The 27,494-nt window shown below is 39.5% G+C and overlaps 1 protein-coding gene across 2 annotated transcripts in view; it reads left to right on the top strand.

The window, feature by feature from the left end:
* Nucleotides 1-524: 524 nt before the first annotated feature.
* LOC124606711 (epsilon-sarcoglycan) overlaps nucleotides 525-27,494 on the top strand; it is a 103,207-nt gene continuing 76,237 nt past the window's right edge. For both annotated transcript variants that reach the window (XM_047138742.1, XM_047138741.1), the window contains exons 1-2: nucleotides 525-774; nucleotides 858-997. In XM_047138742.1, coding sequence (XP_046994698.1) covers nucleotides 654-774; nucleotides 858-997 — 261 coding nt within the window. In that variant the 5' untranslated portion in view covers nucleotides 525-653. The remainder of the gene's footprint in view (nucleotides 775-857; nucleotides 998-27,494) is intronic.

Genomic DNA, 27,494 nt, shown 5'->3' with positions numbered 1-27,494 from the left:
TTCATCTTTATGTAAGTACAGATATATTTTCGATAAATACTGCCTTACCACTTACAGTTGTTCCACTTGTATCTGTTTAGTCACCAGCAAATAATTTTCTTTTTATTCAAACAGTGATCTCCTGCAATATGAACATGTACATGAATATGTAAGCATCTGAGGATGGCCACAAATTCTAAACCAGTCGTGTGACGAATATATAATCTTTTATTGTGAGTGGTAGCGGATATTTCTCTACAGTCTACACCCTATAAAGCCAAAGTACATCTTTGAAAGGAGTGCAGCCACAATACCTCTCGTAAAGTATATAGTGAAATAAAGGCACGGGTCCGCACTTACTGTCCTGACACTACTGCTCATTTTTTTTAGACTGTGCGTCCTTCCTGTTTATCACCTATGAAAAAACAGCCAATCGCGGAGCGCAGGCTGTCTGTTCTATCCGCATGCCGGCATAGATAAGAGGCGATGTAGCATATGTGTAAAATGTCTGTGGTCTTAATTCTAGTCTCTCTGGTCATTACAGTAATTGCGCAATAGGCAGTTTGAGATCGAGAAGCTGATTGTAAAATGCTGACACTGACAGTCTAGAAGTAAATCCCGGTCTCTCGTATTTTATCTCGATTCAGTGAGGTAGCCATTTCACACAAAATAAAATGAAGTTTTTTCCCTTGCTTTTCTTATTGGTATCGACATGTGCAGCACAAGATACGTTTCTTACTACTAAAGTTTTTGTGATGCCCATAGTTCCATCATTGTTTAACTGGACGTTGCAAGGTACATGAGAAAGACAATACGTTAAGCGAACAGAAATTTAACTTAATTTCTTGTAGCTGCCAGTATGTATTTTCTTCTCCCAGGACATACCAGTCAGTATACGTATCGACCATCCTTATTAAATGCCCCAGACCTTCCAGACTGGATCCATTATACACACAGCAGATCAAATGGCAAAGGATATTTGTATGGTGTACCACCAATGAAACAGAATGATTTGGAGGTAATATTTAGTTTTTTGTAGCACCAGTAAGCTGTAGCAGAGAGCATGTTTCATAACTCAGATTGCATAGAGTTAAATTGCGTGTAATATTTGTAGATACACGGACACTATAAAACTAGTTCACATGCATACAGATCCGATACTGGCAGACCAAACATCCACCACTCTCCGCCACCATCCCTCACAAAAAATTCAAAATTGAACATTCGTATCATTAAATACTATTTGATCCACAGTGTTGTTCCATTCCTCTTTATTAGTTACCTGCTTCGCTATATTTCGATAGAATTTCTACATTTGTAGCAGGCTGTATTGTGTTAAATACTGCCTCTTTTGTTGATCACCTCTCAGGTTTGGTTTTAACATGCATATTTTTTTATATATAATATACCTTGTAATTCTGAACTATTTTCTACTTTTGCTTCCATTTTTCATGATATACCCCATAATTCTGAACTACATTATAGTTTTGCTTCTCATAATTTTAGTGTTTTACAATATTAAAACTTATATGCTTCAGTTGATACTCAAGCAGTGACTAAGGTTGAATATGGAGGCATTAATTAAGAAAAAATATAAATAACCCAGGTCACATTTTTCCATTCTGCAAAATAAAGTTTGCAAATTGCAAGTCAGTGGTGGATTGATGTACGAATATTGTCCAATTAGAGTATTTGTTTGGATTTTGTGATATCGCATCTTAATTGTCCATACAAGAGGGGTCAGTGTTTTGTACAGAGATAATTAACAAGAATCTACTACTCCTAAGCAGTTGCATTTCTGATTACACTTTACAACTGCTGTTCTTCCAGTATAACTTACTTGGCATTGACTTGGATACCTGTAAGGTGACATTTTGTATCAACTATTTTACATACATAGGTAGGACTACATCCATTCCCATAAACAGAAGTAAAATACCATACTAGGCTACGTTTGCAAAATGAAATGTAATTGGGAAATTGAGTAAAACTGTTAACATAATAAGGGGAGATGGGAAACAAGTAGTTATTAGAGAAGAAAGGGCAGATGCTATGAAAAGATCAAAGATTTGAAAGATGGAGAAAGTGGTTGATGGAAAAGAAATAGTTAGTCCAAAAATGCAGACTCTTAAAGTAAACCTGTGTGCCGAATCACGACTAGAACTCAGGGCCTTAGCCCTTTGTGAGCAAGAGCTCTACCGACAGAGCTACCCAAGCTCGATTCACAGCTTGTCCTTGCAGCTTTACTTCCACCAGTACCTTGTCTCCTTCCATCCAAACTCCACACAAGCTCTCATGTGAAACTCCTGGAGGAAAGGATATTACAGGGACGTGGATTAGCCACAGCCTGGGATATCCAGGGTGCTGTTCGACACAACAGCTAATCTCATCTGCTTGTTGACATTAATATGAACAGCAACTGCTATGGCAGAGTCTATATAGCTTGAAGTATTGGCCCTCCTTCAAGCAGATCCACTTACCACATTTCACAAGCACGAAATACAGCTATGTGTCAGATAGAATGTGCATGCCTTGTTTAAGGTACGATCGGTACCACAGTTCCCCGTGGCTCCACAATTGCTGTCATGTCACCCGTGAAAACTGTCTGAGGTATGATTGATAGGAAACTTCTTTGTTGTGCTCTAACAAACACTGTGCATTGCAGAATGTCTTTTAAACTGCATGCAGGGAGATCCTCAGAAACATGTCTGGACCCCTCTTTGATTCATGTCATGCGTTCAAGAGACCACGGCAGTAAGACATAGTGTCTTCACATCCTACTGAATTCTCAGTCAGAGACCACATATAGTTTTTTAATCCAAATGATACAGTGTATTGTGTGGTAAAAAAATCCATAACATGAAGTTCATCTTGGTCAAAAATGCTATTATCTGCATTGCTAATGTTTCTGTATTTCATTGAAATGGCAGTCCAGCGTGGCTGATTCATATCATTATTTCGTAGTATCCTGCCACTATTTATTGTGTGATGCACTACTATTCTGTGTAACAGTGAAGAGTCCAGGTTGAAATATCAACAATATTATGAAAAGGATAGATAGCTACTTAACGGAAAGATGACACACTGAGTTGCAGAAAAGCATAACGAGAAGACTGTTACACATTGAGCTTTTGAGCAAAACTTTCTTCAGAAAGGAAAAAATACACATATTCTCACGAGCAAGCACATAACACATACGCATGACCATTATGTCTGACCATTCCATCCAGAATGTAACCATCATGTAGAGTTGAAGCAGCAATCTGGAGTGAGGCAGGAAAGTGGGAGGGACAGCAGATACACGTGGGGGGGGGGGGGGAGGAGTCAGTGTTGCATGGCAGAGCATGTGGGGACTAGGAGGTGGCAGAACAAGGCTGGATGGTGCAACATAGGGAAATGTGGAAGAGGGAGGGGGAGTGTGTAGTGGAAAAGGAGCAGAGGGGAAAAGACCAGTGGGTGCAATGGCAGAGCAGCGACTCACAATGATGGTGAGGGGATGTAAATTGGATGGTCGTGGTAGAACAGAGGGGGCAGAACCTATTGGGTGGAGGGTTTGAGGACAGTAGCTTACCCTAGGTTGAGGCTGGGATGATTTCGGGAGCAGAGAATGTGTTGTAAGGATATCTCTCATCTGTGCAGCTCAGAAAAAGTGGTGGCAAAGTGGAGCATCCAGATGGCATGGGTTGTGAAGCAGCCATTCAAATCAAGTATGCTATGTTCAGTTGCAAGTTATGCCAGGGGTTGGTCCATTTAGTTCTTTGTCACAGTTTAGAGGTGGCCATTCCTCCTGGTGGACAGCTGGGTGATAGTCATACCAATATAAAAAGCTGCACTATGATTGCAGTAGAGCTGGTATATGACATGCAAGGGCAATACACAGCCCTTTTAACAGAAGCACGCCTCAAAACAGATCCTGATCTAAACATCCTACCTGCTGACAAAAGTTCTGTCACTGTCGTTATAGACCACATTGAGTAACTGGTGGGATTTCTCTGCCAGTTGTCTGACTCCTCCACCTATAAACTCCACCAAAGTGATCCCATACCAGAAATCCAGCATAAATTCCAATCCCTGCCTAAAGTCTTAGGCCCCTCCTCTCCTCTGATGGCTCCATCCACACCTCTATCCACATTAAACCCACTAACCACCAACAGTATCTGCATTTCAACAGCTGTTATCCCTTCCACACCAAAAAATCCCTCCCATACAGCCTGGCCACATGGGGATGGCATATCTGCAGTGACAAGAACTCCCTTGCCCAATATGCAGAAGGACTTAGTAAGCAGATTTCCCATGCCATATCCCCCCAACACACCTTATCATCCCTAAGAACCAGCTACAAACAAGTGCCCCCTTCGTCACCCCAGACTGGAACAGCAATACCACATCCTTTGTCAGAGCTGTGATTATCATTCATCATGCCCTCAAATGAGGACATCCTACCCGAGATCCTTCCCACCCCTCCTAAAGTAGTGTTCCATCATCCACTCGACACCAACAACATCCTAGTCCATCCCTATGTCACTCCCAATCCCAAACCCTTGCCACACAGATCATATCTCGGTGGAAGATGCAGGTTCAAGACCTGCCCAATCCCCCCAACCGGCACTTCCTATTCCAGTCTTGCCACAACCTTATTCTACCCCATCAGAGCCCAGCCTACCTGTGAAAACAGCTGTCATACCAGCTCTGCAGTAATCTTTGCACAGGTTTTTATATTTGTATGGCTACTAACCAGATGTCCACAAGGATGAACGGCCACCGCCAAACTGTGGCCAAGAACAAAGTGGCTCGCTCTGTGGCACAACATAAAGCTGAACATAACATGCCTCATTTCAATGACTGTTTCAGTACATGAGCCAGCTTTTCTGAAATGTGCAGATGGGAGTTACCCTTACAACACATTCTCCACTCCTGAATCATCTCAGCCTCAACCTATGGTACCTACTGTCTCCATATCCTCTACCCAATAGTTTATGTCCCTCTAATCTGTCAGGAAGTGCAAAATGGCTAAGCAGGGATGGCTAGAGGACAAATGTAAGGATGTAGAGGCTTATCTCACGAGGGGTAAGATGGATACTGCCTACAGGAAAATTAAAGAGACCTTTGGAGAAAAGAGAACCACTTGTATGAATATCAAGAGCTCAGATGGAAACCCAGTTCTAAGCAAAGAAGGGCAAGCAGAAAGGTGGAAGGAGTATATAGAGGGTCTATACAAGGGTGATGTACTTGACGACAATATTGTGGAAATGGAAGAGGATGTAGATGAAGATGAAATGGGAGATAAGATACTGCGTGAAGAGTTCGACAGAGCACTGAAAGACCTGAGTCGAAACAAGGCACCGGGAGTAGACAACATTCCATTAAAACTACTGATAGCCTTGGGAAAGCCAGTCCTGAAAAAACTCTACCATCTGGTGAGCAAGACGTATGAGAGAGGCGAAATTCCCTCAGACTTCAAGAAGAATATAATAATTCCAATCCAAAAGAAAGCAGGTGCTGACTGATGTGAAAATTACCGAACTATCAGTTTAATAAGTCACAGCTGCAAAATACTAACACAAATTCTTTACAGACAAATGGAAAAACTGGTAGAAGCCGACCTCGGGGAAGATCAGTTTGGATTCCGTAGAAATATTAGAACACGTGAGGCAATACTGACCCTACGACTTATCTTAGAAGAAAGATTAAGGAAAGGCAAACCTACGTTTCTAGCATTTATAGACTTAGAGAAAGCTTTTGACAATGTTGACTGGAATACTCTCTTTCAAATTCTGATGGTGGCAGGGGTAAAATATAGGGAGCGAAAGGCTATTTACAATTTGTACAGAAAGCAGATGGCAGTTATAAGAGTCAAGGGGCATGAAAGGGAAGCAGTGGTTGGGAAGGGAGCGAGACAGGATTGTAGCCTCTCCCCGATGCTATTCAATCTGTATATTGAGCAAGCAGTAAAGGAAACAAAAGAAAAATTTGGAGTAGGTATTAAAATCCATTGAGAAGAAATAAAAACTTTGACGTTCGCCGATGACGTAATTCTGTCAGAGACAGCAAAGGACTTGGAAGAGCAGTTGAACGGAATGGATAGTGTCTTGAAGGGAGGGTATAAGATGAACACCAACAAAAGCAAAATGGAGATAATGGAATGTAGTCGAATTAAGTCTGGTGATGCTGAGGGAATTAGATTAGGAAATGAGACACTTAAAGTAGTAAAGGTGTTTTGCTATTTGGGGAGCAAAATAACTGATGATTGTCGAAGTAGAGAGGTCATAAAACGTAGACTGGCAATGGCAAGGAAAGCGTTTCTGATGAAGAGATGTATGGATTGTAGCCATGTATGGAAGTGAAACATGGACAGTAAATAGTTTAGACAAGAAGAGAATAGAAGCTTTCGAAATGTGGTGCTACAGAAGAATGCTGAAGATTAGATGGGTAGATGACATAACTAATGAGGAGGTATTGAATAGAATTGGAGAGAAGAAGAGTTTGTGGCACAACTTGACTAGAAGAAGGGATCGGTTGGAAGGACATGTTCTGAGACATCAAGGGATCACCAATTTAGTACTGGAGGGCAGCTTGGAGGGTCAAAATCGTAGAGGGAGACCAAGAGATGAATACACTAAGCAGATTCAGAAGGATGTGCGCTGCAGTAGGTACTGGGAGATGAAGAAGCTTGCACAGGATAGAGTAGCATGGAGAGCTGCATCAAACCAGTCTCAGGACTGAAGACCACAACAACAACAATCTATCACATCACCATCCTCATCATGCGCCACTCTGTGCTTACACGCCCACTGGGCTTTTTCCCTTCTCTTTTCCATTGCTTTTCCGCTCCCCATTCCACTCACTCCCGCTCCTGTCTTCCGCAAAGCTTCCTGCTTCCACTCAGCTTGACAGTTGCATTTTGATTCGAATGACAGGATATAGCAGTCATGTGCTTGGTTGTGCGAAAAGGGAGAGAGAGAGAGAGAGAGAGAGAGAGTGTTGTTGTTGTTGTTGTTATTCCTTTCTGAAGAAGAGTTTTGGCCGAAAGCTTAGTGCGTAACAGTCTTTTCATTGTGCCTGTCTGCCACTTGGTGTGTCAACATTACAGTGAGTAACAATCCTTCCTTTGTATAATAATGTGTAAAAGTGTTTTAGTTTTCTTATTCTGCATCCACAAACTCACAAAGAACTTTTTATCGCTATTTGAAAGGGAAATAAAAACTTCTACATTAAATTAATTGTCAAATGAAAGGAGATAACTGATATTTTGTGACACTTATATTGCAGATTGTCAGGAGAATCTGACAGGGAATGATCAAGTAATATTATTATGATCCTATAGTTTGTTACTACCCTCTTAAAATTTGACATCTGTTACATGGTATTTGCCAAATTCTCTGTCATCTGCATATCATTTAAGGCTCGGATAAAAGGTAGGGAATGTTCTTGGCTGCTTGAACTGTCATGGTTAAGTGTGTACGTCACACTTCTTGAACACTGCTAATGAACTGACTGTATGTTGTGGGGTTTTGGCAACAGTATACTTGTCACACAAGGTGCTTAGTGCTGTTATTGGAGGATCAAAGTTCCAGGACGTAAAATGTTATAATAGGAAATAATTTTAATGAAGTTGATGAAGCTGTAGTCACTGATTTCATCAAATTGTGTGATACAAGAAAGTTCCAGGGGTTTGCTAAAAATGAGCGAGAAGAAGATAAACTGAGCTTGGTGGCCAGATAATCATAGTAAACAGCATACACAGTCATGAAAATCTTGAGAAGCCCCAGTTAGCAAAGTTTTTGTGAGAACCAGTGTCAAACACAACACATTTTGTGATAAATTTAAGATTGTTTTTTGAAATGGTAGTCTATATGACTAAAAGTCTTGTAACAGATCAAGAACTGACAAAACGGTGATTTATTCATTCACCAACGTGTTGCTTCTGTAGATCGTATTATGAGGAAGAGCTCTCAAAGGCAGTGGTAGAATACTACATCATAGAGTTACAGATAAATGAACCACTTCTTGAGTTGCATTAGTAACTCTCATTAAAGATAAGTAGCGTATGCTTGTCAAAGAAAAATGCTATTCTCTACACCACACTTTAAAAGACTGCACATTAATGCCCTTCATGCTCAGCAGAACACCTACTGCTTTAAACAAACTATTGAAGCATCTGATTAAGTAATGTTTTTGTAGAATACAAAATAATTGAATGCTAAATACAGTCATCCACTGTATAGTGGAGGTGTTCAATAGCAAATAGTCATATAAAGAAGAGGGAGAAAACAGTAGATCAGTTTATGAACTTGATTTTGCCTATGGTATGCACATATATACAGTGACATTTTCCCTGTGTTGCAGACCAATTGAGGTGAATGGTTACATTGTGTGGTAAACCCAGAGTTTTCCAGTAAATATTGTGTTCTTGAAGGACATACAGGTTTAAAAAAGGAAGGTAAAGTGGCAAAGTGCGATGATAAATATAAAGGTTTTCAGACAAATCATATTCTGCTCCATTATCATTTCTCAGACAAACATCTAGTAATTGCATCCAGTCTTAGGCTATATTGACAGATTACAACGCTGTATTGAGTGTGGAAGAAGAACCTCCTTTGGTTTACTGCACAGTATTCAGTCTTTGTGGCTGTGGCAGTGGTGGTGGCTCTGAGCACTATGGGACTCAACAGCTGAGGTCATCAGTCCCCTAGAACTTAGAACTACTTAAACCTAACTAACCTAAGGACATCACACACATCCATGCCCCAGGCAGGATTCGAACCTGCGACCGTAGTGGCCACGTGGTTCCAAACTGTAGCGCCTAGAACCGCACGGCCACACAGGCCAGCTCAGTCTTTGTAAGACATAGAATTGAAACCAAACTAAATCCATGAGATGAGATGGTTTTTTTCAGTTTGAGTGAATTTGAGCATAAACTAATACATGGGATTGAATCAGAGATTGTCTCAAAGATCTTATTCAACATTCTTAATAAAAAAAAGTGAGGTCAGTAACATCTAATTGACTTTGATGTCATCAGAGATGAAACATTAACTTGTACTGTATTGGACTGGGATAAAAAATAAAATCATCAGTGGCCTCTTTTAATCAGTAGCATTCACCTGAATCTATTTAGGAAAACCTAAATATGAATAGTAGGATGGTGATTTGAACCCCTCCTCCCCTTCAGTATGAGTTCAGTGCCTTAACAAATATGTAAACCTGCATTTTAGAAAGGTTTTCAGTGGTTCAGTATGAGACAGTTTTACTTACAAGATGGCAGTTCAATATGCATGATAGGGCTAATTCTTGCTGATAGAAGTCATTATTCAGCACCAGAACTAGTAACAATGCATGACTACCTACCATTTTTATCCATAGATAACAAACTGTAATGTGTATGGGTCATCCTCAATTCTTTAGGTGTAACAAAGGTAAAAAATTGTGTGTGGTTTCTTTGCTACAAATGGAATCATTGCTACAGTCACACTTGAAACTGTAGGATGGTACAATCAAATTGATATGCTTAAGCAGGCTGTCCACCATTTTTCAAAATTCCCTTGGTCAAGTTGCCAAAGATAGTCTAACATGTACATCTGTTTCACTTTGAGAATCATCACACAATGCACAAAACAAGCACATTGCAGACATTGGCTCTCCCACATTCTTCTCACACCTGAGATCTGGCTATGTGCAATTTCTTCAAACTGGTTATTTCTTTCAAGATGATTTTCATGGAAAATGAGTTTGTCTAGGAAACAGATTTTGTATATATTGAAAACATGATAAGTTTGGTATCTACAGCAGCAACTTTACTTTGTGACCAATTCAGTAGCTAAGTAGTGGGTTCAGAAGTTGTAAATATGTAAGTATTTTTCATGCATCTGTGAACCAAGAAAGCAATATTAACAATCTTTGAAACCACGAAGATTGGCAGGAAAGATAATTAAGTTAGGCATTTCACCCCTATGACCCAGCAACTGGTGATGATATATGGCATTTTAAATACAGTCCATCCACAAAACTCCAAACCTGCAAGGGGACAAGTCCAATGAAACCAATGCCAACAATTGTTAGAGATTTAAAATGTATTATTTAGACCTAAAAAGTATTCCTGATTCATCCCACAGCATAGTCATACAGGTTACACTTTTCTTCAAATGTCTGATTTATTACTGTCTTAAATAAGTCATACATTTGCAATTTGAGAACTGGTTTCTGCTGCATGAGAATGTATGAGAATGTGACTGACCAAAAATCATACAACAGCAACATCTCATTCTCCAATATTCACAAAATTTGGAAGTAGGAGACTCCCTTCTTTTCCATAAAGTGAAGTATATTCCAAAAGCAATTCAACATGGATCCATTACTTATTGCCACCTGAAAGACATCCAAAGAGAAGACTTTCTGTACTAAGCAAGGAGTGTATTGACAAAGCTAGTGTTGATAGTTGAATCAATGAAATTTCTTGTGCACCCAGTGTGCATTTTTATTCGCCTGTCCTGAGAACTTTTCAGACTGAGTGTGTTTTAGCACCTAATTTGACTAAATTAACAATATGTATATTCTCTCAATTTGTCAGTGTTTATATTGGAATTAAATATTGATGGTTTTGGAGTATTAGAATATTTCTTGCATTATGTAAACTGGAATTTCCAGAAATATTGAAAGACCTTCTAAATAATCACCTGTCAATATAACTGGAGACAAGAAAACAATTCAAATCCATGAAAAACAGTAGCAATATTATTTGACATGTTGACTGCCACAATGCTGCCCACAGCCACAGCAGAGCCTTTCACCTAACATCGTCTGCTCGCCAGTGACCACAGCAAAGACACCATGGTGTGGCCTGGTCTGGCGGTGAAACATCCATCACTATGCATGTGGCAGTTAATGTATTAATGAATACAGGAGAGCACATGAGTAATCGGATAGAAAATAAGTAAATAAAACCATCAGAGAACTTGGTGCTAAATGTAGTAAGCTGACATAACCTTCATAAACTAAAAAAAGTAATATTTAATGGAATGATGTCTCAACAACTTGAAGCCAGTTTGACAATGTTGCGGTTCCACCAACAGTGAAGGAAGTGCACTCACCCAAACTGTTAAACAAATGTAGTCTTTGCTTCTGTTGTGTGCATATTGGTCAAGAGTTTATACTCAAACATACCAAACACAGCTAAGTTAACAGCTGAATAAATGTCAAAGCTATTGATTTTACAGAAATTCATAGTGAGTGGACTCAAACCAGTACTAAGAGTCACACAGTGGTGATCACCTCTTAAATGAAACTGTACATATGTAGTGATAATACAGTGGTGTCGTGTTGGACAATGACTTTTTTATAGAAATGAAAGTTCCAAAAAATGAATGGTTGCTCTGGATTGCGTGTTCACTGTAGCTGACATATTTATTGTGAGAGACCTTGCAGCTAAATTGGTATTTAAGAATATATATTATTTTCTAGTTTCAGGGGCAGAGTGACTAGTTTTGATCTCTCTAGTTCATCTTCAGATCTGTGTAGTTGCATCAATAACATATCATGTTTTTATGGAATGACAGTTGTTATCGGTATTCTAATGTGTATTTCCAGTACAGACATGATGGGTTGTTGACACCATTACATAGATCGGAATATGATCCAGGTGGATTGAAACTAGTCATACTTTTAATATATGTGGCTGAAACTGGAAAATAAACTAAATCTAAAATTTTTTGATAGTTTATTTAAACTGCCGGGCAAAGTTTGCAGATTTGCAAGTGTAGATTTTGTGTGTGGTCTGAGGCATCAATGTTGTTGCTTGATGAGCTAGTGATGAATTCTCCAGTCAATCATAGTGTTTGTCCAATGTAACATTCTCTTTTCTTAAGTGTGTCATGAGAATAAATTAATAAAATCCAAACATTTCCAGTTTATTGATTCCAAGTGTTTCAGATTGTGAACGACACATATTTGCAATGTATATTACTTATTATTAGAACAGGTAATGCTACTTGCATTATTTGTGCTTAGCTGTTGTAATTGTTTGATGGAAATTATTGTTCTCCATTCTGATCATTGCAAAGTTCTTGCTGAGTTTGTTGATATTTAAACTTGCAATTATGGGTTAGTAACTTTTTCTTACAATAAGTAGTTGAAATCTGTTTATAGATCACTTGTGCTGTTTATTCATAAAAACAGTTTCTGAACTACATCTTAAAAAAGAAAAAAAAGATATTACTTCCAAAAATACAGCTGCTTCTACCCATACTAACACACATTGCAAAAACTACTGCCATGTGATTACAGCCACCGTAATACAGTATATATAACATCAGAACAATGTTGACTGCCTTGGATGTTGTTAGACATATTTTAATTAACTTACGATTATCAAAAACATTTATGAAATTATTTAGTATAACATTGCACAATCACAAAACATAACATAGTTCTTATGATTCAATTTATTAATTACACATGCTTTCTGTCCCAAAAATTACATCCTGAGTATTTTTAACAATAAATATTACAAAATGATAATTTTGGACAGAAATAAATTCATCTTGCACTTTCCTACAATTGTGGCAGTTCCTTATTAACAATTCATATTGTTTCATACGAGTTACTCCATTGGTGTAAGTTAGAAATAAAGATATGATCCTATACAGGTACATGTAAATGAATTGAAGTATATCGACTTGTATAGTAGTCCAATGTATCATACTAAAATATGTGAGCCTTGATATGTTACATTACACTGTACATTAATTCAGCTATTGTCACTTCCAATGACAATGTTTTCAATGAACAGTGATTACACTCTGAAATCAACCCTCAATTTCTTGGCTGGTGAAGAAAAGTACCTATTCATGTACAAGCTTGCTGCAGTGTTTACAGAAAAGTTTTGATTTACAAACATGGGATCTCATTCTAAAAGAAAAGCTGATTTGAGTTTTCTTAAAATAAAAGAAGATTTAACTTCCCTTAAAAAGATTTTTTGTGTGTTATCCCTGAGGACAAAGGATCACTTACTATAGTATTTGACTGTGAGGAATATGTGACTGAGGGGTATTGAGCTCTCAGACACTTCAGTGTAGAAAATTGTCCCTAATAACCCCATTCCTTTCCTCTAGACAGCTGCAGATAATCCTGAAAACCCTAGGTCCCTCACAAGGGCTCACAACTATCCATAGAAAACCAGATCCACACTCCCCACTTTGTACTTACTTCTCAAAATACATTTCATTTCATTTTATTACAACCATCCTGGCTGTCCCACCATGACTGGCCTTAAAGCCCCCACCAAATGCATCTCAGTCATGTTCTGCCTGCATTTCCAATCCATCATATAGAGACTCTGTCCTACGTAAAAGACAAATCACTTCCTAGAATTCCTCAGATCCATTCCTACCTGGAACCCCCCATTTCACCATTGATGTGATGTGATTTCTTTACACACTCATACCGTGCACATACAATCTCTCAGAATACTACTACCCTCAGAAGCCACATGTAAGTCTCCTTAAGACCTTGTTCATTGACACACTAGTCAACTTCATCCTTGCTGATATGAGACTGCAGCTTTGGAGCAGCAGCTCCACAACTGTATACTTTCATAAATTTTTATTTTGTCCATCTCAGTTTCATGAGTATACAGTTTACTGCTGTACAGGTTACCAGTTTCGGGCTGACACTCCCACTCTCAAACCACACACCATGTTATTAGCCGCAACTAGTTACTCAACGTCATGCCAAAAGACACAAACTGCTTAGACTGTCATATCAAGGAGTGTATTTGTTGTTCACAGTTTGACTTTCCTGTACGAAACAGTTTGTGCCTTTTGGTACTGTGTCGTGTAACTAGTTACAGATAATAATTTGAGAAGGGGTGAGTCGGCCAGAAACTGGTAACCACTGCAGAGATAAATTATATATTCATGAAACTGAGATGAACAAAATAAAAATTAATCAAATTTTCCCCAACTTCGTCCTTACCCACAACTACTCCACTTTCGAGGGCCAGACACCTACAGCTAAGTCAGAGAGGCTACTATGGCAACCAGATTCACCCTAATGGAAGAGGCCTTCCTCAAGACTCAGAAGCTGAGCCCTGGCTTGGTACTGATTTATTGATGACATATTTGTGGTCTGGACTCATGGTGAAGAAGAACTACTCCACTTCATGCAACTCCATTTCTGAACTCAAATTCATAAGATCCTTTTCCATATGCAGAGTAACTTTCCGTGAAATTGACCTCTACATCACTGAAGCCCATGTCCAAACCTCAATCCACATAAAACTTACTAACAAGTATCAACTCTTACGCTTTCATAACTACCACCTCTTCCATATAAAACACTCCCTTCCCTACAGCCTAGGCAAATGTATCTGCTCCATCACAAAATCCATCAACACATACATCAACTACATCTCCCAGGTTTTCCTTTCCTGCAACTACCTCAAAAATCTTATTCGCAAACAAATCTCACTGGCGGTATCCTCCTCTCACCTTCTTACTAATACAGTTGCCATTTCCAAAAAAATTCAGCCCCAATGGGACCCAGTTACATCCAAGCCTTGAATGCTTCAATATTTAACTCCAACAAGGCTGTGATTTTCTGAAGTCAAGCCCTGAAATGAGATACTGTCTCCCTGATATCCTCCCTACACCACCCACTAGTCACCTATCGCTCGGCCTAACATCCTTATGACATACCCAAACCATTATCTTAACTGTAAAACTTGTCCCAAGCATCCACCCTTTATCATCTACTCCAGACCACTGGGAAATCCTAGAATATCAGAGGCAGAGCTGCCAGCAAAGCAACACAAGTTGTTTATCAACTTACTTCTGCCGACTACACAGCATTTTGTGTAGGTATGATGACCAATAAACTGGCTGAATGCATGAATGGTCATAAAAGAACTGTCCGCCTTGAGGGTGCCCAGCACAGAGTTGCTGAGTATGCTGTACAGCATACGTAACCTTCCACAGCGAACACCTGCTGCACCACTGTGAGTACCAATGTCTCCTTTGCAGCACTCCACCCACACAGACCCAGCCCGCACTATGCTTAGAACCAATGTGGATCATGTGGTGGGTGTACGTATGATTTACATATCACGGGGTGTAGTTATATGCATACATTAACGTCCATTTGTATCCACCTGTCAGGGATACTTTTATTTACCCCACCCTGTATATGTCTGTCGGCAGTACTACACATTTCACCTCCTGAAGGTAAATAATGGCAACGATTTCTGTCTCATAATTTGTTAGTTTTCTCAGTAGAATGTCTATTTGATGCCATTAAAGCCTAATATAATGTTTAACCAAGCAGAGGAAGGGAAGCTTAGGGTTAAAATATTACTAGTATCATTTTGTACTGCTAATAGAATCCCTGACGTTGTCGCTGAGAAAACCAAATCCCAGTATAGTATTTGCAGGAAAGCGCCTACCACTTTTGGACTAAATTTTAAAACTAACTTGGAAAACACAAGTTGTTCTTCAGTAATACGGGGGCTGGGTTCTTTTTTTCCACCTCCGATTGGCTGTAAATAAAAGAAAAATGTACAGAAAATAATAAATTTATTACCAAAAGTACAGTAAAGTCTTAACTTATTTAAAACGATTAAGGCAATTGTCATACATTGACACCAGCTTTTCAATACCTTCCTCGAAGAATGTTGCCGCCAGTGAGGACAGGTAAGTCTTGACGGCATCCTGAAGTTCTTCGTTAGTAGCGAAGCGCTGCCCACCTAACCATGACTTCAGTTCTCGGAACAGGTGATAATCACTTGGTGCTAGGTCCGGGCTATATGGTGGATGTTCAAAAACTTCCCATTTAAACTTTTTGAGGAGGTCTCTTGTCATGTTGGCACTGTGTGGTTGGGCGCTGTCATGGATCAAAATAACGCCAGACAAAAGCATTCCTCTGCGTTTGTTTTGAATGGCTCTGTGAAGACGACGTAAAGTTTCGCAATAAACTTCTTTGGTTATCGTCGTAGCTTGCTCCGTAAAGTCCATCATCAGCACTCCTTTATGGTCCCAAAACACAGTGGCCATTGTTTTTCTTTTCGTCAGTGAATGTTTAAACTTTTTTGGCTTGCTTGGGGAAGCTGTGTGCATCCACTGCTTTGATTGTTCCGTCGTTTCAGGATTGTCATAGAGGACCCACGTTTCATCGCCAGTAACAATCGACTTCAAAAAAACGTTTCCCTCATTGGCATAACTTGTGAGAAACGATAATGCTGACGCCAACCTTTGCGTTTTGTGGTCGGTACTCAGCATTTTTGGGATCCAACGTGCACACAATTTCCGATAGCCTAGGTCTTGAGTCACAATTGTGTACAAAGCAGATCTTGAAATGTCTGGAGATTCATCTGACAGTTCGCTAATTGTAAACCTTCGTTTGCATCTCACCACCTGATCACACGCTCACTGAGGCCTACAGTGGCGACAGACTTACGACCTTGTCCACCTTCATCATGGACGTCTGTTCGTCCTTCTTTAAATTTTCAACACCATTCCCGAACACTACCATCACTCATAACGTTGTTACCATACACGTTGCTCATTCTGCGATGGATTTGCACAGCACTACATCCTTCTGCTTGCAGAAAATGGATTACACTTCGTAACTCACATTTGGCGGGAGCATCGAGCGTAGTGGCCATGTTTACAAGGACGTAGCTCAGCTACAACTGACAAACTGCAGCTGAAAACGGCAGAGGTTGTGGTGGGGGAGCTGCGCAATCGCATGACGTGCAGGTCTGGCCCCTCCCTACCTCTTACTTGCTTAGATAGACGATCGGAGGTTGAGAAAAAAACAGTCCTCGTAGATGACTTTTATTCATGTTTCGTGCTGTGTAATCAATAATACCAGGAACATTCACAAATTATTAAATAGAGTTCAGCCTTTTCAAACAGGAATGCAACAGTTGAGTGTGATTTTTCATTAAATAAAAATTTGCTCCTCAAAAATTGACATGAATAAAGTTCAGTTGCTCAGTGAACAGTGGAAGATGCAATAACATTCTATGAGAGCATTCAGAATATCCCAATTACCCAAGTATTGCCGAGCAATGTTATAGCTGCCCACAGGAGATATAAGAGTAAAGAAAATCTGAAAAAGAAAAGGGCAGAAAATAGGAATATTATGAAAAGGAAAGCTGCCACTCACCGTATAGCGTAGATGCTGAGTCGCAGATAGGCACAACAAAAAGACTGACACAAATAAGCTTTTGGCCAGCAAGGCCTTTGTCAAAAATAGACCAAACACACACCAAGCAAACGCAACTCACACACACATAACTGCAGTCTCTGGCATCTGAAGTCACACTGTGAGCAGCAGCACCAGTGCATGATGGAATGGCAACTGGGAAGGGGTAAGGAGGAGGCTGGGGCTGGTTGGGGGAGGGATAGTAGGGTAGGGATGGGGGACAGTGAAGTGTTACTAGGGAGCAAGCAGGGATGAGGTGGAGAGAGGGTAGGGCAGCTATATGCAATCGGGAGGTTAGATGGATGGCAGATAAGAGGTTGGGGGAGGGGGGGTTGCAGAAAAAGAAAGAAGTAAAAGGACTGAGTGTAATGTTGGGATAAGGGCTGTGTAGGGCTGGAATGGGAACAGGGAAGGGGCTGGATGGGTGAGGACAATGACTAACAAAGGTTGAGACCAGGAGGGTTACAGGAATGCAGGATATATTGCAGGGAATTTTCCCACCTACGCAAATTCAGAAAAGCTGGTGTTGGTGGGCAGGATACATATGGCACAGGCTGCGAAGTAGTCATTGAAATGAAGGCTGTTGTGTTGGGCAGCATGCTCACCAACAGGCTGGTCCATTTCTTTCTTGGCGACAGTTTGTCGGTGGCCATTTGTGCGGACAGACAGCTTGTTGGCTGTCATGCCCATGTAGAATGCAGCACAGTGGTTGCAGCTTAGCTTGGAGATCACACGACTGGTTTCAAAGGTGAACCTTGAAAGGAGGAGGAAAGTGAAGAAACCTGACACATTGATAGAAGAAAAGACACCAGATGAATAATTAAAATGTTGTAGAGTAAAAATTAACAATAATGAATTATTATGGGTGCAGTTATGTTTGCAAATTTCAATCTACTTTAAAACATTCATTGTCGTAGAGAATGTAATTTGTTATGTTACTAAGAGGAGTAATTTAGTTATTTGTAGGATGTAAAAATTATGTGCTACTTGTTATTTAGTCTTTGTTAGGAGTTTGTGAGAGCAGCATTTAAAAATATACAATGTTAAAAATGTAATTATGAAAAAAAAATAATGAATAAAAATGAGAGTGTGGAAATGGCCAAACCTATAAAAATAAAAATTATTGTTTTCTGTAGTAACTGGGAAAATATGTATGTCTTAAGAATCAAGGGGCAGAAAAATTTTATTTATTTGATCATGGAATGTCAAGAAAATCAATACCAAAATAAAAGTGTGAACCATGTAATAGGGAGGCTAACAACTCAATGCTATGTGATGTGGCATCTGATCAAAGGCTTTAATTGTTGATGGAGTTATTCTGTGAGACTGTTGGCAGTGGAGCTATAGTTATAAGTTTGAATTAATTCCACCAAGTAGTGTTGAAAGTGCAAAGAGGTATGACTCAAACTGTTTGCATTTACCTACAGTGATTTGGAGACAGGTATTCCAATCTCCAGTCACTTATATAACTGCAACAGTCCAGACGATTAACAAAAATAATCATATTTTGTACTTTATTTTATGACAATATATTGAATTTGACAAATACTTAACTAATGAAATTGGCTGCATGTCTGTAGTTGACGATAGGTCCAGGTCATATTTAAAACTATGGGATAAAACATTGATTTTAAGCTCGTGTTATTTTGCATTGTCTCAACTTCAAATACAGCATTTAAATTTTGCATAAACTGGTTAAAGAACGGTACATTTTTGTTTCAAACTCTGACAATATAACCAACACTAACTATCTTTTACAACCTCCATCTTACTATCTTGCTTAGCCTTGTGCCAATCCTTATAAAAATATAAAACAGTTGGTGAAATCTGATACATTACTTGTATTAATACTTTTTTAAAGACATAATGAAAAACTTGTGTGCGACAGTAAGTTTAAATAAATGTAATTATAAATATACAACAATGGAATAGAAGTTAAATTGTATCAAGTAATACATTGAAGTTGTGTATTGCCCAGTCCTATGTAAAACTGGTATCTTAAACTTCCTTGTTCAAGTATAATATTAAATCTAAGGCTGTTACAGTACAGCAGCAATCCACTTGTGAAAGAAAGCTATATCTACAGTCGTTGCTGTTGCAACTTTCTTTGCATCTACATCTGTGTGATTATTCTGCTATTCACTGCAAAGTGCCTGGCACTGGGTTCAGTGAACCACCTTCAATCTGTCTCAAGAAAATCTAGCACTTAAATTTTTCTGTGTGAGCCCTGATTTCTTGTATTGATTATCATTTCTCCCTACGTAGGTGGGTGCCAATGGAATGTTTTTGCAATCAGAGCAGAAAACTGGTGATTGAAATGTCATGAGAAGATCCTGTCGCAACAAAAAATGCCTTTGCTTTAATGATTGCCACTCCAGTTCACATATCATGTCTGTGGCACTATCTCCCCTATTTCACGGTAATACAGAACGAGCTGCCCTTCCTTGAACTTTTTCGATGTCATCTGTCAGTCCCATCTGATGCAGATTGCACACCACACAGCAATACTCCAGGATAAGGCGGACAAGTGTGGTATAAGCAGTCCTTTTAGTAGATCTGTTGCACCTTCTAAGTGTGTGCCAGTGAATCACAGTCTTTGGTTTGCTCTATCCACAGTATTATCTAAGTGATCATTTCAGTGTAGGTTATTTGTAATTTTGATCCCTAAGTATTTAGTTGAATTTATAGCCTTCAGATTTGTGTGACTTATCGCGTATTAGAAATTTAGCAGATTTCTTTTAGTATTCGTGAATAACTTCACACTTTTCTTTATTCATGGTCAATTGCCACTTTTTGCACCATACAGATATATTATCTAAATCATTTTGTTCTTTGTTTTGGTCATCTGATGACTTTACAAGACTGTAAATGACAGCATCATCTGCAAACAATCTAAGAGGGATACTCAGATTGTCTCCTATGTCATTAATGTAGATCAGGAACAACAGAGGACCTATAACACTTACTTGGGGAATGCCAGATATTAGTTCTGTTTTACTCAATGACCTTCCATCTATTACTAAGAACTGTGACCTTTCTGACAGGAATTCACAAATCCAATCGCACAACTGAGGTGATATTCCATAGACATGCAGTTTGGTTAGAAGACACTTGTGAGGAACGGTGTTGAAAGCCTTCTGGAAATCTAAAAATATGGAATCAGTTTGTCGATAGCACTCATTACTTCATGAGTAAGAATGATATTTTCTCAACCCGTGCTGACTACGTCTCAATAAATTGTTTTCTTCGAGGTAATTCATGATGTTGAAACACGGTATATGTTCCAAAACCCTACTGCAAATCGACAGTAGTGATATGGGCCTGTAAGTCAGCATATTACTCCTATTACCCTTTTTGGGCATTGGTGTGACTTGAGCAATTTTCCAGTCTTTAGGTATGAATCTTTCAGTGAGTGAGCAGTTGTATATATTTGCTAAATATCAGCACACTCTGAAACGAACCTGACTGGTATACAATTTGGACTGGAGGCATTGCCTTTATTAAGCTGCTTTGCTACACCAAGGATACCTAATCTGTTTTTCTCACCTTGGCAGTTGTTCTTGACTGGAATTCAGGAATATTTACTTCATCTTCTTTGGTGAAGTAGTTTCAGAAAACCGTGTTTAATAACTCTGCTTTAATGACACTGTCATCAGTGACTTCACTGTTGTTATCGCACAGTGAAGGTATGGATTGCATCTTGCCACTGGTGTGCTTTATGTATGATCAGAATCTCTTTGAGTTTTCTGTCAGATTCCGAGACAGAGTTTCATTGCCACATTGAAGTATGCGCCATATTTTGAACTTCTGCAAAACTTTGCCAATCTTGAGAATTTTGCGTTCTTTTAAATTTTGCGTGCTTTTTTTATTGCTTCCACAACAGTGATCTGACCCTTATTGTGTACCATGGGGGATCAATACCATCACTTATTAATTAATGTGGTATATAGATGGTTTACTGTCCATATAAACCAAAAGCTAATTGTGTCCGTGTCCATTTCCCAAGTCAATCAATAAGCTTACATGAAACCAACTCAGAAGCAAATCAATCTCTGAGTCCACAGCCAATGTAATATTGGTGTAAGCAAATAGTTCATATCAAAGGCATTATCATAAAAACAGTGCTGGAGTCAAAAGGTGCTGGGCAGCTGTTTTCTCCTAGTGAGATATCAAAGGATCAGATCATGTGAAATACAGGTGGTGGCAGAGTGTTAGAGATTTGTGTTACTTGAAGGTAATGATTGCATCTTCATCTGCACTATGTCAGTAAATGATGAAGATAGTAAACAGCTTACTGACATGGGGGAGCATCTCCACAGTGGTAATGAGAGTATCCTATGGCCCACTCCAGGGAACTAGATACATACATAAATACTAATGCATTACTTTCTGATCACCAACAAAAGAAGTTTATTCAAATGTGTCAAATTTGTAAATTTGTTAAGCTGTGTATTCTCACCCATGTGGGGACAACTGGTGAAATAACAGCTGTGACCAGGAGCTGCACACCAAGTAATGCAATACCTGTGGACTTCAGTCAGGTTTATACCTTGCTGCCATTTGGATGTGTCTTGTAGTGTGTGACATTAATAAAAGTATTATTACACTGAAGCCATACCATATAAATTGATAGTGCTATCCATACATCCCACTAGAGAAAGTATCTGTAGTGGTGAACCTGCCAAAAGCCCAACATGCATGAACTATGCCAAGAACGATACTGAACATCGCTCCAATGCCGACAACAGTTAACCAACAGTGCAGTACAAATTTGGTATTGTACCCTACATCATTGTTCAGGATATGACTTGTCTTGACAGAGAATACCTAATTGACATGTTCAGTGCCCCACAACAATGCATCTGGCACTCTCCACAGAATAGCCATGCAGGTACTGTGAATGCAGCATTGAACAGTTCCTCGCTACCCAAGTAGTTGGACAGTTTCACACCAGTGCTTTGACCACACTGCATCTGTGCTACGCAATTCATTCTGAGCATACAATTCAACTGATTGAATGGCTCTCAGACAATTTTGCTTGTGTTAGTATTTTACCATTGACAATGTTTATCATTAAGAATGGCATCTATCTTGCCTCACCACATTCATCACACAGTAAACTCAGCAAGAAATGGAGATGACAAAATTTTGCCTGAAGTCCATCAAAGGAGACAGTGTCCCCTTTCGTCTTCAGCAGCCCAACACGATGACATGAGTTTGCTCAACTGCTGGTGAGGGAGACAGTGCCCCTTCCCTGCCACAACAGCCAGCCAAGGTGGCTGGCTCAACTTGACTGTCACCTATTGAGTTAGCTCCCCGTCCCATGGGATGATTAACGAGAATTATCTTCCTAGTATACTCTACCTTCCCAAGAGCTTCGATTTCAAACCGTAAAATGACACACAACCGTAAAATTCTACTGCTCCAAGACACTATGTCAAACACAATTGTGCAGATTCCACATATAATTTAGCCCTTACAGATGGAACTGCAGGCTGCCATGAACACTATGAGTTGTGCGACCTGCACCAAACAACAAGCACTTCCCAAGATGCTCTCCTGTGGATAGGACAGCAAAACCACTTGCACACAGGTAGTCCCAGTCTTCAAGAAGGGTCGTCGAGCAGATGCGCAAAACTATAGACCTATATCTCTGACGTCGATCTGTTGTAGAATTGTAGAACATGTTTTTTGCTCGAGTATCATGTCGTTTTTGGAAACCTAGAATCTACTATGTAGGAATCAACATGGATTCCGGAAACAGCGATCGTGTGAGACCCAACTCGCGTTATTTGTTCATGAGACCCAGAAAATATTAGATACAGGCTCCCAGGTAGATGCTATTTTTCTTGACTTCCGGAAGGCATTCGATACAGTTCCGCACTGTCGCCTGATAAACAAAGTAAGAGCCTACGGAATATCAGACCAGCTGTGTGGCTGGATTGAAGAGTTTTTAGCAAACAGAACACAGCATGTTTTTCTCAATGGAGAGACATCTTCAGACGTTAAAGTAACCTCTGCCGTGCCACAGGGGAGTGTCATGGGGCCATTGCTTTTCACAGTATATATAAATGACCTAGTAGATAGTGTCGGAAGTTCCATGCGGCTTTTTGCGGATGATGCTGTAGTATACAGAGAAGTTGCAGCATTAGAAAATTGTAGCGAAATGCAGGAAGATCTGCAGCGGATAGGCACTTGGTGCAGGGAGTGGCAACTGTCCCTTAACATAGACAAATGTAATGTATTACGAATACATAGAAAGAAGGATCATTTATTGTATGATTATATGATAGCGGAACAAACACTGGTAGCAGTTACTTCTGTAAAATATCTGGAAGTATGCGTGCGGAACGATTTGAAGTGGAATGATCATATAAAATTAATTGTTGGTAAGGCGGGTACCAGGTTGAGATTCATTGGGAGAGTGCTTAGAAAATGTAGTCCATCAACAAAGGAGGTGGCTTACAAAACACTCGTTCCACCTATACTTGAGTATTGCTCATCAGTGTGGGATCCGTACCAGATCGGTTTGACGGAGGAGATAGAGAAGATCCAAAGAAGAGCGGCGCGTTTCGTCACAGGGTTATTTGGTAACCATGATAGCGTTACGGAGATGTTTAATAAACTCAAGTGGCAGACTCTGCAAGAGAGGCGCTCTGCATCGCGGTGTAGCTTGCTCGCCAGGTTTCGAGAGGGTGCGTTTGTGGATGAGGTATCGAATATATTGCTTCCCCCTACTTATACCTCCCGAGGAGATCACGAATGTAAAATTAGAGAGATTCGAGCGTGCACGGAGGCTTTCAGACAGTCGTTCTTCCCGCGAACCATACGCGACTGGAACAGGAAAGGGAGGTAATGACAGTGGCACGTAAAGTGCCCTCCGCCACACACCGTTGGGTGGCTTGCGGAGTATAAATGTAGATGTAGATGTAGAAACAACAAATATGACAATGTTTACTGTGGAGACTACACTGCCTGTGCGCAACCTTGTTCAAGCTACTTTCAGTGCAAATTCATGGCAAACTCTGAGAAACAGTCGAGTTGTGTCTCATGCCAGCCACAACAACCAACCCGATACATCTGCACAATGCCCCTCATCCAGACAAATGGTCCGATCGTGTCTCTCACACATGCCTCTCATGGTAGAATCACACACACACACACACACACACACACACACACACACACACACACACACCTGTGCCACACTTCTCCAAGAAACTGCCATGTTGTGCCTTGCACACACGCCTGCCACTGCCCCATTGGATTGGCCGTACGCATCAGCGCATGATGATGCTCACCGACCGCTACTTTCCCCTGTGCTCTGTACTGGGGCAGGGGGCTCTGTGGAGACACCTAGTGAAATAACACCTCTGACTTCAGTCAGGTTTAGACCTCACTGCCATTCGGATGTGTCTTGTATTGTGTGCTATTAATAAAATATTAATTAATGTCATATAGATTGATAATGCTATCTGTACATCCCACTGGGGAAAATATCTACATCCTCGTAAACTATATGTGGTTGTTCAGGGATGAAGGTACAGACTGAAAATAGGATGCAGAACATGTATCACCTTGTGATGGTCCACATTTTTTGTTCCTCCATTGTGAGTTTAGCTTTATTTATGTAACATAGTGACCTGCTTTGTGGTATGAAGATAAGATTCACTCCATGCAAGATCAACAACATTAATGTCATATATCATAATATTCAAAGTATAATTTTGCGGTTGAAATCGAGGCTCTTGGGAAGGTCAGAGTATACTAGGAAGATAATTCTTGTTATTCATCCTTCCTAGGACTTGTTTATGAGACCATTATGGCAATCTTTGTAGAAAATTCTACATGGAAGCCAAAATGTCAGGCTGTATGGTAGTTCTGCTTTGAAAAATGAATCAGTAGTTAAGATAAATTTTGATGAGGACTGGGTCCACAGCCATATTGAAATCTTTGAACAAAGTCATTCTTCTTTAGGCTGCTGATATGTTTTAATAGTATAAAGTGGAATGACTTCATTCAAAAATTTAAAGATGATTTGCTGATCTAAGTTATAATAGATTAGATTACTACTGCATGTTTTACTCTGTTAAAAAACAGTTACCAGTTATACAGTTAGCTCATAGTAGTCCTATCATGCTAATACAAGGTTTGTAATACACTGTTAAGGACTCTTGTCTTAACTATATGACTTACCATCTCTTAGCAGCCTAAAGGTTTTTGTGATCTTAATTGTTCCATTTTTGACACTGACATCTGTCAAATGTGCATACATTGTCTGCAAAAGTAATCTAATGCATCTGTATTTAGATGCAGTGTTTGCTGACACACTGAAAAAGTCATAGGATTTTTTTCCTTTGGAATATTTGTGATAATGGAGTTTTAACTGTGCATATTAGCTTTTTCTCTAAACTACGTAGAGATTTCTCTCCTGGGCACAAAATACTTTAATTGAACTTACTGTCCATTCCTTGTCTTTGCTGCTGTTTAATCTATACTGTTTCATTTTAAAGTAAACAAGTCTTATATATATTTAGCCATCACTGTCAGGTAAATTACTGAAGTTAGTTGTATATAAAGCCAATTTGTCAATATCTCTGGCACTATTACCTTCAATACTCAATACCTACCCATCTTCAATCAGTACTATCTAATAACGAAATAATATTTTAGTCTATACAAATAGTGGGTCACCAATTAAGTCTGTATAACAACATTAACTCTCCAAATGCTTAAAGAAACTTAAAAATTTTCCTGTGGTTCTGGAAACTGTCAATACCATTGATATGCCTGTTTTATGATACACTGTTGTGCCACAGCATTCAGAGAACTTTTCATGGCAGTATTCACTAACCTCTATGGCATGTGACCTAACTCAAATTTTTATATACACAGCCACTTCTACTTCCTTTTATAGATTCTGTGATAGTGTAATATTAAAACTGAAAAATGTAGTACATTCAGTCTCTAATAATCTGTTTATTGCAGATCTAGCTAGATTTCAGCCACTGAGTGACTATCATCAGTGCTGAAAACAGATAAGAATACATTACAATAAGACACATTGGATGGAAAAAACATATTATATTTGTATAAGATTTGTACAAGAGTAGAAGATAAAGTGACATCACTGTAAGATGCAAGTCAAATCATCTTTATCATTTACCTATACAAATAGCCCCTCCTAGACTATCCATTCAGTACTTCAGTTCATACTGAAGCCACCGTTTACAGTTATTACATAGCTAACCTCAGTGTATGTCAGAAAGATATACATGTTTAGTTTAGACTACAGGATTTACAGGTTTTGTTCATATACTGTTAGGTAATATTTGGTAAACATGAAACACAGTAGATAAAAACATTGCTAAAAATAGCTAAGTTATGTATTATTCATAAGTTAGTGTGCATTTGCCAATTGACAATACATATTATATAACTGTTTAAAAACATAAATAAATAATAAAAATATACAATTACTCTTGCTTACAGGAATAAAACTTTACTAAAAACCATTTAAAAACATGTGGCCCCATTTTAACAAGAGCTCCAATTAGAAATATACACCAGAAGCCTTGGGAATGTATGTATCAACAGAGGTAGATTACAGGAAACAAGACACATTACACTTCACACTGCATCTACACTCTAGTTTCCCATAGGCTCGTAGCATCATTGGTTCTGTTTGGTACTAAATTCATTAAGCTTTAGAGTATGCTGGCTGTTTATGTAGAAAAAACTTTATGTTACTTAATACCAAACATGCTCTTGTATGTGAACCTGGAGGAATAGTGTTACAATAGGCCAATGCTGGAGGGCTGATGTGCTCACTGGTGTCTACTGTCACCAGCCATACCCAAAGCAGTGCAGGAGGGAGGGGGAGGGGAAGGGAGTGGAAAAGAGAGGAGCAGAGATGGGGAAAGACTGGTGGGTGCATTGGTAGAGATTTGCCCACAGTGAGAGTGAGGGTGAGGGAACATGAATTGTAGGAGGTGGTAGGACAAACGGGGTGGAAACTCTTGAGTGGAGGTTGTGGAGACAGCAGCTTACTCTAGGTTGAGGCCATAATGATTTTGGGAAGGAAGAATGTGTTGTAAGGTTAATTCCTATCTGCACAGATCAGAAAAGCTGGTAGTGGAGGGGAGAATCCAGATGGCCCAGGTTGTAAAGCAGCCAATGAAATCAAGCATGCAGTGCTTAGCTGCATGTTGTGCCACAGGATGGTCCACTTTGTTCTTGGCCACAGTTCAGTTTGGCGATAGCCAATCATGCTGGTTGGCAGCTGAGAGGTGCTCATACCAATATAAAAAGCTGTGCAA

Source organism: Schistocerca americana, chromosome 3, assembly GCF_021461395.2.
Source record: "Schistocerca americana isolate TAMUIC-IGC-003095 chromosome 3, iqSchAmer2.1, whole genome shotgun sequence".
Classification (NCBI taxonomy): Eukaryota; Metazoa; Arthropoda; class Insecta; order Orthoptera; family Acrididae; genus Schistocerca; species Schistocerca americana.
This window is presented reverse-complemented; position numbering and strand designations above follow the sequence as displayed.